Source organism: Sprattus sprattus (assembly GCF_963457725.1).
Source record: "Sprattus sprattus genome assembly, chromosome: 19".
Classification (NCBI taxonomy): Eukaryota; Metazoa; Chordata; class Actinopteri; order Clupeiformes; family Clupeidae; genus Sprattus; species Sprattus sprattus.
In genome coordinates this window covers 6,075,579-6,089,064 of record NC_137917.1, presented here as the reverse complement: position 1 = coordinate 6,089,064, position 13,486 = coordinate 6,075,579, and the positions used below count along the sequence as shown (strand labels likewise).

The following is a 13,486-nucleotide window of genomic DNA, read 5'->3' as shown; positions in this document are numbered from 1 at the left end:
GGTGGGAGGAGGGGAAGAGAGAGGGAGTGCTGAAGGTAGAGGGGGGGAGTGAGATAAGTGGAGGGAAGGAACTCACTGAAACCTGAAGTCAAGAGGTAAAATAAGGGGAGGGGCACGTTCCGCAACACAACAGCGCAGTTACACTTGAAAGAGGCCAGTAGTGAACAGAAAAAGAAAGAGAAAGAAAAAAAGGAAAGAAAGACAGACATAGTTTCACACTGGCGACAGTTGCCTGCTAAAGACAAAGGCAAATAAGAGCTGGCAATGATTGCGAAGGACAGAGCTGAATGTTGACATAAGGAGTGAAGAGATTAATGAGAGACACATGAGAAAAAGTGAGGGAGAACATAAAATTAGTTTTGTGGATACACATTGACTGTGTGATCAGTGCAAGACACAAAGGGCAACTGACATCAGCAGTAAAGCGAGAGAGCAAGAACGTGACCGAGAAAGGAAGAGGAAGGAAGAAGAAAAAGGAAAGAGAAGGTCAGCGTAATGGTTTTGAGACTTTTAAAAATGTTTCAGTTTAGTATACATAGAGCATAGAATACTGAAAGAAAGAGAGGTAGGAACCCAGACAGAGCAACAGATAGCTATCAACCACTTCACTCACAATGCTAACCAAGGAGTACAGAGTATGTATGCCGCTGACAGTAGACGAGGTAAGTGAGCAGTCAAAGTTCCGTTCGTTTTGAGTATGCTTGTATTTGCTGTGGTCTGGTGGCAGACTGTAGGTGTAAACATGGTGTGTGAAGCATGTAGTTTCAATCAACGGTGAAGTAGCTGTTCCTCTGTCGATGTCAAGCAGGTACTCCATGTCAACCTGAACTATGGGAAAAGTCTGCAGTGCTGTAACAAACAAGATTGATCTATTTACACATCACAGCACTTTAGCGGTTAAGTTAGATCAAACGAAATCTTCAAATGGTTAAAAGACACTCAGGGGTTTTGTTATTGTGATGGAAAGAAATTTTCGCAATTTCATGGTATCACAGTTCACTGTAAATAGTTGTTAGAGTTAGGGTCTCAAAAGCATCGTTAATTACAATAATGACACACCACTGTAGTGTAATTAACAACCAGCTGAGGCACAGAATTATTAAAAACACAATTGCTGTGTTCTGACAGATCATGTTTTATTTGCATGCATGGAGCCCTGTGTGTGTGTGTGTGTGTGTGTGTGTGTGTGTGTGTGTGTGTGTGTGTGTGTGTGTGTGTGTGTGTGTGTGGTTGTGTGTGTGTGTGTGTGTGTGTGTGTGTGTGTGTGTGCGTGTGTGTGTGTGTGTGTGTGTGTGTGTGTGTGTGTGTCTTTGTCCAATCACACAAAAACTAGTCAAACTGGTTCCCTCCTTTGTCCAAGTGTTTACTGGAGTTTACCTTGGAGTTTAACACAGGACAACAAAGCGAGCTTCAGTCCAGCTGAGCTCTAAATCATTTCTTCTTCCGGGGATTTCCTTGAATGTCATTTCTTACTGTATACACCCTCCTCCCCCACAATTTGTCTGTTTCTTTTAACTAGAGCTAAATATAGCTGCAGGAAACACATTCACTTTGCAGTCACACCTAGTGTGGATGGTCTTTGAGTTTAGCCATAGGTATTGGGTTCACAGCTACGCAGGGAATGTACACCTCATTTGTCTTCTTCACATTATGCAAAAAAAGTGGGATTTTTCCCCATCACTCACCAGATGAATGTGTTTTCTTTGACAGCACTTACCCTCTTTGACTTTGAGTAATGACTTTTTATTCTCTACTCCAGTACTCCGCCATCCTAGAAAAATGTCCCGTTAATTCAAAAATTGAAACAAACCATTTCAAGTACTGGAAGCTGTGTTTCTTACTTCTAAGAATGTGAAATAGGTCCTACTCACTCGTTGAATAAAAATGCACTTGTGCTTCCCTTGAAAAATTAGGAATGTTTTTGGAAACAGATTGGTTTTGTAATCTCAGTGTGAATGAAAAAGTTTGCGGCCTTAATCCCTTATGAGAAGGAAGCGGTTTTAATAAGCATATTTATTTAAAAGCGATTAGGCTAAACACATGGATTTTAACAAACAAAAATAAAACCACTAAATAGAACTACTGTATAGGCTCGGCAAGAGGGTGAAGGTGAAGTTTGACTTTTCTCTGCTTGTAATCTCTTTTAACTTCTGACTTTCTCACGCTCTCACACATACCCACACACACACACACACACACACATACCCACACACAAACACACACACACACACACACACACACACACACACACACACAGTCACACACACCACACACACACACACACCACCCCTTTCCCCTGCCTCTATCTCACCACCTCTTAACCTCTCTCCTTCAGTATCAAATTGGTCAGCTTTATATGATCAGCAAACACAGCAGTGAGCAGAGTGTGGGAGGGGAGGGGGTGGAGGTGCTCCGCAACGAGCCAGACACACACCCCCAGCATGGCGTCGGCCAGGTCACAGAGAAGCGCGTCTACCTCAGCAGGTGAGGCTGTCCCACTGCCAGTGAACCCACCACTGACCCCAGTGGTAGCCGGCTTATGAACATCTCCTCTTCATAGGTTACATCTGTAATTTCTTGACCTTTCCTGTACATTGACACTGGCTGCCCTTTTTCTGTGTCTGCTCACAGTCCTCGTTATTCTTGCTACTTGTATCTGTCCTGCTCTCTAATAGAATCCCCCTTGTATTATTGTCACCCCTATTCCACTGATTTTTAGTGTGTTACGTGTCCTGTCTAATATTTCATACCTGATGTTGTGTACTATGTGTTCTACAAAAGTCTACTTCTGCCAGTATTTTCCTGCACACTGTTTGAGTTGCTCCTTCGATCCTTTTGCTTTGTGCTGTTTAACCCCCTGACATCACAACTTAACTACACGTCTCTGCACCTGCACCTCCTGTCCAAGGCCTCCTCACTGCTCTGCGCCTCCTATCCCTCTCCTGCTCCTCCTCAGATATTAACCATCCATCTTTCATCCCTGCATCCTTTTAACCAGCCCCGCTAGGGGTCCTCTGGATCCCTTAATGACCTTGACTGGCTCAATTACCAGGGTTGACTAATGCTTGTCTCACCATGCCCTAAAGGTATATGGAGCATTTTCCACCTCAGAAAGATATTTAAACCCTTTGCTGGATTAGAGCCAGTCTAGGAATGTTGTGTGGGGTCTTTATCTCTATGCACACCCTCCTTGTCATTTATCTGAACGTATGCCTTTTGTTCTGTTTACCCACCATCATTATATCCATTCATCTTTCTGTCCATCCATCTGAAGAGCTCTCCATCTTGCCTCCCGGTGACAGGTCAGGGAGGGAAAACAAACAGCCCCATTCCTTTCCTACCTCGTCTTATCTCGAAAGGCATAGTTTGTTATTGTGTGCTCTTTTGCTTGCGTCCTCTAATGCAAAGGGCATGTGGACACACCTTTAAAAGGTGTCCTGCGCCTTTCTCAGCAGAACATAATGAGTTATCATCCCCCATCTGTCCCCCTCGTCACCGTTTCAACTCTTCAAATCCAGCATAGCTGTTAACAATAAAAGAAGCAAAAGCTCAGCATTTCTAACCTCAAACCCCCCCATCGCTGTCTTCCCCATGTCCCCCATGTTTCCCCATGTCCAGTAAGCTGCCTGACTGGATGAGGAGGTTCATCCCACGGATATTCTATGTGACAGAGACTGCCTGGAACTTCTACCCTTACACCATCACCGGTCAGTCAAACGCTCCCATTGGCATGCACCGTGCGTGCACGGATGCTTGCACACCTACAATGAGTCTCGTATACACACTCTGCACACCAACACATCAGCACACAACCTCATCTGTCACCGGTAATGCACCACTAATGAACCACATGTCCCATTTACTTTGGCTACTGTCAATACACAGCGTTTAAAGAATGGTGCTATTGACTGCGCTCATGCTGGCACGTGACTCAGTGTGTGTTTATGTGTGTGTGCGCATGCGTGCGTGCCTGTGTGTGTGTGTATATTGTTCTTGTTGTGTGTGTGTGTGTGTGTGTATTGTTCTTGTTGTGTGTGTGTGTGCGCGTGTATTGTTCTTGTTGTGTGTGTGTGTGTGTGTGTGTATTGTTCTTGTTGTGTGTCCTACACTTGGTGTCCTTTAAGAAAACTATAGATATAGAGGTTTAATGCACCAGTGACATCATTGATCTAACCAGCCCATTTTTTCCCACTTTCTCTACCCCCCCTCTCTCCCCTCTCCTCCTCTCTCTCTCCCACCTCTCTCCCCCTCTCCTTCTCTCTCTCTCCCACCTCTCTCCCCTCTCCTCCTCTCTCTCTCCCACCTCTCTCCCCTCTCCTCCTCTCTCTCTCCCACCTCTCTCCCCCTCTCCTTCTCTCTCTCTCCCACCTCTCGCGTTTCTCATGCTAAACCCCACGGTGCTGCAGAGTACTCAGTAAGTATGCTCACATATTATCCCTTAGATGGATGCAGTATAATATAAGCCTTTCATTTGCTGGTCTTCTGGATAAAGCACAGGTTCTCTGCTCCCCTCTAGTCTTCCCATGCAGCTTCCCTACAATGTATTGTCTAGTTCTTTGGCTCCTCTGTGTTTGTGTAGCCTGCATTGTGTAGATAGCCACAGTCCCACACCGGACTCCAACTTGCAACCTCGGACATGGGAGACAGGTGTGCTTGCAAAGAGGCTAAAACTCATGGGTGCTAGCGTGTTTCTCTTAAGGTGCCAGGGATCGAGGTTACATTTATATTGACTGCTATTGTTTCATTTGATCAGTCCCTTCTTTGCTGGATTTACATACTATTTTATCCTTTTATTTTCCTTCACTTGTTTTTCATCTTAATTGTACCAGTATTTGCCACCAATCCACCCACCTTCTCTCTCTCTCTCTCTCTCTCTCTCTCTGTCTCTTTTTCTCTCTCTTTCTCTCTCTCTCTCTCTTTCAGTGTTCCTTCATTCCTAAGTTTAACATAAGGATTGAGACGAAGTTCCAGAACGACAATGGGGAGAGCGATAATGTGAGTCTTGCACTAGCGCAACACAATTCTGTCTTTACTCCAAAGAGAAACTAATCCTCTTACCGGTGTTGCTTTCAGCACAATAGGGCATTACCACCTATTCATCAACATCACAATGACCTTTATTGACCTTGCTGCCTTGCATGGTGTTCACTGCAATCTTATCTTTATTTTCACTGGTGTAAGTTGAGAAGTCCTGGAGCAATGGCAGTTACGCAGAGCCAGGGGAACCTGCTCAGGCCCATCGCGGTGTCATTACTGTTCCTACAGTCCCCAAGTAATTGAATGTTTTTGGGGTAGAAAGGCTCAGAGAAAAAACAAGCCCCAACACGCTGAAGCAGCTCCAAGCGGCATACTTGGGAGATGAGAGGACCGGGGGAGTTTGTTTCTGTTGTTCCCTCACTGTTTCCATCACACTGCCACCACTCAAACCGCAGCAAGGCGAAGGGAGAGAAAGAATGAGAGAACACGCGCGGGCTTAGCACTGCGTAACACAGGAAGATGTATGGTGGAGCGGGTATAACAGATAACACACATGAAAGTGTCAGCTCGGCGGGGAGAGCTACACAGGACTAACGGCCGGCGCTACACCACAGGCGCAGCGGCCATTAAACACACCAAAGCACTTCGGCCTTGTGAAAGCCAGACAGTTATGGCCTAATGATAAGAAATAACATGCTGGGCGTCTTCTCTCATTTGCCTCGATGGGACACCACACCGGGGGCCACTGAACCCCCGGTTGTTCTTCAGGTTGTTCCACCTTGTTGATTTCAGATTTGTGGGTGTCAGGTGTGTCATGAAGGGTTGTTTGCCTCCTAGTATTCACCAGAGGTGCATTGGTGATACTGCGAGCGACAGTGCATCTGTGGGGGTGTTTTTGCGAGGCAGAGTTTGGACCATCAACACTGCTAAAACACGCGTCACCCTGTTTTTATCTTGTGATAATTCAGGTGTGACCATCAACACTGCTAAAACACGTGTCACCCTTTTTTATCTTGTGATCATTCAGGTGTTTGGAGGAAGCCCCACCCCAAAAGACAATGTGTGCTTTTTGGACATTTTGACGGATCCATATCCTGAGAAGCACTACAAGAAGTCAGAGGTACAAGCAAATAAAAAAACACATTCTTAAAGCACACTCGCATGTAAGCGCAAGAAGTCAGAGGTACAAGCACATAAAAAAACACATTCTTAAAGCACATCTAAGCGCATATACACACATGCATGAAAACACATATATGCTGTAAAGGCATTCTAGATTCTGTTTACTGATTGTCTGTTCTGCTGGTAAACCTGCACTACTGGTCTAGCTAGCACAAAATTAATCTCTGTGAAATGCAGCATCAGGGTTTTTCATTAGCTTACGCATATGAATGTATGTGTGGTTAAAGTGTATTTCACACATTCACACACACATGCACAGAACTCATATAGTATGAAAAAGGTCTATACAGGCAAGCAGGTTTTGAACTGTGACGTGAGCCTCACCTTCCCACACGTCTTGTGAGTGGTACCACAAACACACACACGCACACACACACACACACACACACACACACCTACACACTTAGGCAGAACACTGCTTTTATGTTTGACGTTTGCACAGTAACAGCTTGTGTCATTATAATGCGTGCTTATGTCTCCTGCAGTCAGAACACAGGAGACATCAAACGTGCACTATTCTAAGATGTGCAGTCTGAGATCACTCAGTGTCAGCTCCATTATTTATTTTAGCTCTTGCAGTGAGAAACCCAGGGTCAGCTCTGATCCAAGGGATTTCTGCTTGTTGCCCTTTTAGGTAGATGCCCTATTTTTCTCTTGCATCCTCCCTTGAAACACGCACATGTACACACATACATACACACATACATACACACTCACACACACACACACACACACACACACACACACACACACACACACACACACACACACACACACACACACACACACACACACACACACACCAATGCACAACCACCAGAAAAATATACAGTTGGCTCTCAATAAACATCAGTTTGCTCTGTCCTTCCCTGTTCCACACTCACGCTCACACATACATGCACACACACACACACCAACACACGCCAATTGCTCAAAAATATATAGTATGCTCTCAGTAAGCATCTTTTTACTCGATCCTCACATGCACACACATGCATGTACACACACTCATTCACACACAGAGGCACACACACCCAGGGCCACCTCTGGTGTGGTGCTCACTCAGCAGGTAATCTCTAAATGCTTAACCCCCGGCAGGACCTCAGCAGCTGGGTGTCAGCGAAGACTGGGCGCGGACCCCTGGTGGATGGCTGGAGGAACAGCAGCAAGCCGATCATGTGCTCCTACAAGAAGGTGCACTGCAGCTTCGAGGTGTACGGACTTCAGACCAGAACTGAGGAATTCATCCACAAGGTAGGGAACAGAGAACAACAGCGCCCCTCCCTCCGTGTCCTTCTGCCACATAAATTTAGCTCGAGCGGTGAGATGAGAGCGGAATCCAGTGATGGCAGTTCATATGGAGATGTGAAGCTTGAAAGGTGTTCTTGGACAGCCGCAGCAATCACCTTACAGTACGCCATTATGCGTTTCGCCAAGGCATTAACTCCCATAATAGCGTTCGTTTCAAAATCTCATCACACCTTTGCCTATTACCTTTTAAAAACTCCAGTGGTGAAGAAGTAAGATGAAGGTTGTGGTCAAATTGCTATTTCCTGTCCAAATGGGAAACTGTCAGTAAAAGGGGCTGAGGAAAAGTCCCTCAGTGACATTAAAGCCATTTTATTATTCCCTCAGCCAAATGCCATTTTACTCTACATAATGTCATAAAGTCTAAAGCGTGCATATTAAATCTATTACACTCTAACAAAAATCATGCCATGACCTACAACTCAACAAGACAATGTCATGCTGTTCTCTGATTGTCCCGGTGTTGCATCATGTAGAGGTGCTGTGTGTAACGTAACTTGACATGCTGTGATATGTTCTTCACAGGCCATTCGTGACATCCTGCTAGTGGGACACAGACAGGCTGTAGCCTGGTTAGATGACTGGCATGGTAATTACCCTTCATGTAACTCCCATTACACTACAAACAATATTGGTCAAACCTGTGCTTATTACCAAGACTCATAAACCAGCTGACAACGGTTCAAAAGCACGCGCTGTAAGATAAAGGCGATGTGAGATGCACCGCTCGCTTTGAAATGTTAGAGGAGACACTGCGTATGGAAGAACCGCTGACAGCATATGCATCTTCATGCTCTAGCTCGTTTAGTCAATAATACGGTATGTCAGACGCGTGACTCAGAGCGGGGTGGTTTGCCGACACGCTTTCTCTCTGTTTTTGCCCCACCCAGGGATGAGCCTGGGGGACGTGCGTGAGTACGAGAAACACCTGCAGGAAGAGACCAATAACAAACTCAAAAACACAGAGAATAAAGGTACAGTTAAAGCACTGATTGTTTGCAATGATGCTATTAGAGAGTGTGTGTGTGTGCGTGTGTGTGTGTGCGTGTGTGTGTGTGTGTGTGTGTGTGTGTGTGTGTGTGTGTGTGTCTGTGTGTGGGTGTGTGTGTGAGTGAGTGAGTGAGAGAGAGGGGGAGAGAGAGCGTGAGAGAAAGAGAAAGAGAGATAAAGAAGAGAGAGAATGATGAGCGAGGAAAAGAGAGGGTGAGAGAGAATGGTGGAGAGCCATGTAAGGTGTTCTGCCATGGTGTGTGGTAAATGCCACTGCGTCAGTGGTGATGAATAGTGTAATGCAGCTACCCTCCTGAACTCAGCCCCATCATCACATCTGCATCGTAAATATCTAGCCATGCAGCACTTACTGTAAATGTCACACTGTGTGTGTGCATATGTTTGGGGATGTGTGTATGTGTGTGTGTATGTATGTGTGTGTGTGTGTGTGTGTGTGTGTGTGTGTGTGTGTGTGTGTGTGTGTGTGGGTGCAAAAAGGAGAGAGAAGGTGATAGAGGAGAGTGACTAAGAGTGAGTATGTAAGTATATGCTGTGTGTGTTGCCATAGAAATGTATATGTAAGAGTGCATTGTAGCTGCAGGAGGTAGGAGCCTTTTATTAAAACACAGTCACACTTTCATTCAGTCCCAGCCACATTTAGTGTATGTGAGGCGGCACTGATGGGCTCTCTTTCTATCTCTACCTGCCCAGGCACTCTTGGTTTGCTATTTCATACAACCAACCACATCAACCAAATGGAAAAAGTGAAAAATCAAGTTGAAGTGAGAGCTGAGCAGAAAGAATTACACGCTTGAGGGGTTGGAGGTGAGGGGGTGGTTCTCTAACCTTGCCAGTTGTGGCTTTCAGACGCACGTGTGCCTAAATGTGTGCTTGTGTTAGCGCTTGTACAGCTTTAGCAGCAGAGGCAGTGTATGCATCTCAATGTGAGAGCGCCTGCCAAAGAAGCGCAGGTCTCTGACTGCCTATGCTTGGTGCTGCTCTTATGGGCTCCACACTGTCCTCTAATGGTAATTCAGTGGTACTGCAGCAGCATAGTAAATATCCCTGTCAGCGTCCACAATATGGCCAGCAGCAGCCTGCCACTTTCCCCTCATGATGGGAACCATCACTCTGTAATAGACCTGCAGTCATTGCTCATCCCCCGGCAGTGTGTGTCGCCATCGCCACTCACAGGCAGGACAGCGTTACTGCAGGATGTCTCTATGGCAGCAGCATGCTGCCCAATGAAGTCAGGTTGTAAATAGGAGCAGCTGTTCCGCCAGCATTAGTTAATATCCATGCAAACAAGTGAGTATATGTGCAAACATGGAAATACCCCAGAACAAATGAGGGTATCCAGTTGGCAAGGGGAGTATTTTTTGTGTTTGTCATGTTATGCACTATTCATAGGGAGATTATTTTGTCTGCGATGAGTCTAAAATTGGTTGTAATCTCCCTCCCAAGGCATATATACACACAGTGTTTCTCCCTCCTTCTTTTCACTGTCACACACATATACTCACTACAGACACACTCAGTGCTTCAATCTCCTGACTCTCTCTCCCTCTCTCTCTCTCTCTCTCTCTCTCTCTCTCTCTCTCTCTCTCTCTCTCTCTCTCTCTTAGAAGCAGCCCCTCGTCCCGCCTTCTCTCGCTCCATCTCGGTCACAGACGAGTGCTCTTTGAAGAAGATGGGGGTGAGGACTGCAGCCATCCCCGACTCTGCCACCTCCTCCTCCTCCTCCAAGTCCTCCTCCTGCTCATCGATGGAGGTGTCGAGCAAAGGGAGGCTGAATTCCACGCCAGAATAACTACATCATCCCAAACACCCCACCCCTTCTCACCATGGTACTTTGGAGCCATGTTCCATAGACTGGCTTCACCTAATGCCCTGCCTCCACCCCCAAACAAGCCAATATAACGTGCCTTACATCCCCTTCCCCAACCATGTCTACATATAAAACAACTAAAGTGGCTGTGTTTATAAATATGTGTCTTCCACAGCAAATTCCCACATACTCGCTGGTGCCTCTACTTTTTTTTCACACTACTCATTTAACCCAGAACAAGCTGGTGGACAGCAGACTGGTGAAGTTACAATCGAGTTCATGCCATGAGCCCTGGCTGTATGCACCACGCCGTGTCTCGAATGGCAATCCCATGCGTTCCGTTTAGTTATTGAGTGAGATGTCCAATCATTGGCTTCACGATGTTCATAAGGTAAAAGAGGCAACAGAGAAAGCTTGGTTTATCTTTAACCTTGTCAATATTTTGACACGGCTGTATAATGACGCGTGACCCTGCCCCTAAAAACCAATAGCAATCGATGTGTGAACAGCAGTAATCAAACTGTGTGATGTCAAGAGAATTAAAGTTACAGTGGACATAAGTGTATGTATATATTTTGTCAATGTGAAACTTGCACAAGCACAATAAATTCCCTCAGGCTCTAGAAATGTATGTTTTCCTCCCCAGTGGATCCTCTTTGCCGTCAGAAACTAGCAAGCAGTAGATTGATCACTACAGAGGTGAGGTATTCATCAGGAAATTGGGTTAGCGCCACAGTCTTAAGGCAACAAAGGGGGAAAATTGACGTCCACGGCACATCTCCCCCTGAGCAGCGCGTAGTGGAGAGGAAGCTATGATTAAAAGGAATTGAGATGGAAAAGTTTGAGAACATTGGAGGAAACAAATCGACAGAGAGAGAGACGAATCCTCTTTTGCTGTCATCGGCTATTCTTCCAACGCGTGTAATTTGCGCCGAGGCTTGCCCTCCTTCCCGTTCTCCTCCACCACATTCATCTGATGTTCATGCTTCTCTTCATAATAAAGGCATGGGGAGAGAGAGAGAGAGGGGGATAGAGAAAGAGAGAGAGATAGATCCAGGCCTTGCCATACATAGAAAAGAGAAACAGCTGAAGCACTGCAAGGGTCTGCAGAGATGCAGTAGCTTTTGCTCTCACTTCCAATAATCATCCTGCGCCTCGCCCTCTCTCTGTCTTCATCCTTTAGATTTGCCCCACTGCTGCTCTTCTGTTCTCCCTGTCTCCGGAGAGCGTTTCTGAAGCATGTGATGTATAGAGTTCATTACATCGGCGCTGCCTCTAAATTATAATATTGGAACATTTTATCTGAAAAACTGTAAAATTACTCCTATTGCAATATCATGTTGTATTTTGTATAAAAAGTAACTGTCTTCACTGCCTTCTCTTAGCTCGGCGCTTTCTCATTCTTTAGTTCCCTTGGTCTTGGTGGCCATTTTTTATTCTTTTGTGGCCTCTGAGGGATTAAGCCCAGTCTTTATTTTAAAATGGCAACATTTGATCCTGATGCACTGCAGCAACTTGGAGAGGGGGTGTTTTGTGAAGGTCTTTCACAGAAATAATGCGTTTGTCCTACACATTAACCCCCTGATATATGAGCTCAACCAATAGATCAATACACCTTTAGAGCAGGCCCACAGAAACTGCCAAGCATTGATCAACAGCCTCATGATGTAAACGTCTCATTTCAATTCCATATCCATGTCTCTCCCACAGAAGGGGCCATTAGGTCCTTCACAGATAATATCCCACAGTTGTGCCAAGACTTACAAGTGCCTGTGGTCCATTTTGGCCTGTAATTTCCTACATGCTCAGCTGCCAAAGGCGATTGATCCTGTCCTAGGATCTGGGTCTAGTGCTTCATATTACTGAGCTTAATCCACAGGAAGAGCTGCCTGGTCCCTGATAAAGACACTACTTTGTTTCTTTTCTAGCAAATTATGGGACAGTAAAAAAGGCAGTCCCGGGGTAATTTATGAGGTGTAATTATGTCTCTTACACGCATGCACACACACACACCCATACGCACACATACACACACACACACACACACACACACACACACACATACACAGAGTGCACACATTCTCTCTCTCTCTCCCTGAGGGAGTAGTGTATGAATGTTTGGAAGGCATTCATTGAAATTCACGCCCTAAATAACCTAATCAGCACGCCCATGAAGAGCCCAACTTTAATTGGCCCATCCTGCCCATTAATTTCAGCAGCAGAACTGCAGTGCAATGCAGCATATGCTTTTTAATGAAACAGAATGGAGCTTAATAGAAGAGCCTTTATTGATCCACAGAGGTGAAATTACATTCTTCAGTTGCTCTAAGACAAGGCAATTATGGCATACATCATAACACAAACAGATAGGCATAGTGGGAACACGTGCAAAACAATACAGTAACAAGTGATAATGGATGAGCCTAAACACTAGAACCCCACCACCACCACCTCCACCCATCCGATGTGAGTGGAATCATAATGATAGAACTGAGAGAAGGAGATAGAAAATCAGCATATAGGAAGAAATCTAATGAACATCTTCAATGTGTCTCTCTCTCGTCTGCTTTTTTTTCTGTAAGGCGGCCCTGAACATTTCTATTAAAACATGCATCAGATAGCTGGAGGTGAATCTTCATTCTCTCACTCCCTTCCTCTCTCCCTGCTACTTTTTCCCATCCTCATTTCATCTCACGCCTTCTACCCTCACACCCATCACAGTTCCATTTCTTTGTTGTTATTTGCATACAGCGCTAATGAAATCATATCTCGGGCTGCTGTGATCGTTTGTAAAAACGACGCATCGCAGAGGTGCACTGACCTGCGGACCTGTGCGGGGGGAATGGATGGATGGTCTAAGCAAAGCCAAGGCTGATGGATAGCGAGAGGCACGCGGAGAGATAAGCCCGGCAGCTCTCAGTCCTTCATTGTGCTCAAACTCAGACCTTTCCTCTCTCTTTCACTATCCGTTGTATGTAGATGAGTGGTGCTTTTTAATGCTTAGTTGCTACGGGAACTTTTTTTTTTCCCTTGTGAACTCCATATTGCACGGTGCACCATTCAGTCCAACTGGAGGACGAGTGTAGCACTCCCCCACTGCCCTTCTGGCCCCCCAGAGCTTTTTAATGAATATTAATGGGAGGCTATTGTGGAAAAAGGGGGACTGTAGTCTTCCTTACAGATCTTCCATCATGACTGTAC

General features: G+C 45.5%; 1 protein-coding gene across 1 annotated transcript; it reads left to right on the top strand.

Annotated features, from left to right (window-relative positions):
* Positions 1-614: 614 nt before the first annotated feature.
* On the top strand, positions 615-10,379 carry pitpnc1b (phosphatidylinositol transfer protein cytoplasmic 1b; the record flags this gene model as incomplete). The annotated part of the gene is made up of 10 exons (XM_080857782.1): positions 615-662; positions 2,336-2,484; positions 3,619-3,707; positions 4,407-4,414; positions 4,924-4,995; positions 6,005-6,097; positions 7,258-7,413; positions 7,993-8,056; positions 8,358-8,441; positions 10,083-10,379. 10 exons carry the CDS (start codon positions 615-617, stop codon positions 10,265-10,267), a joined length of 948 nt encoding a protein of 315 aa, XP_080713908.1. The 3' UTR covers positions 10,268-10,379.
* Between the last annotated feature and the right edge of the window lie 3,107 nt (positions 10,380-13,486).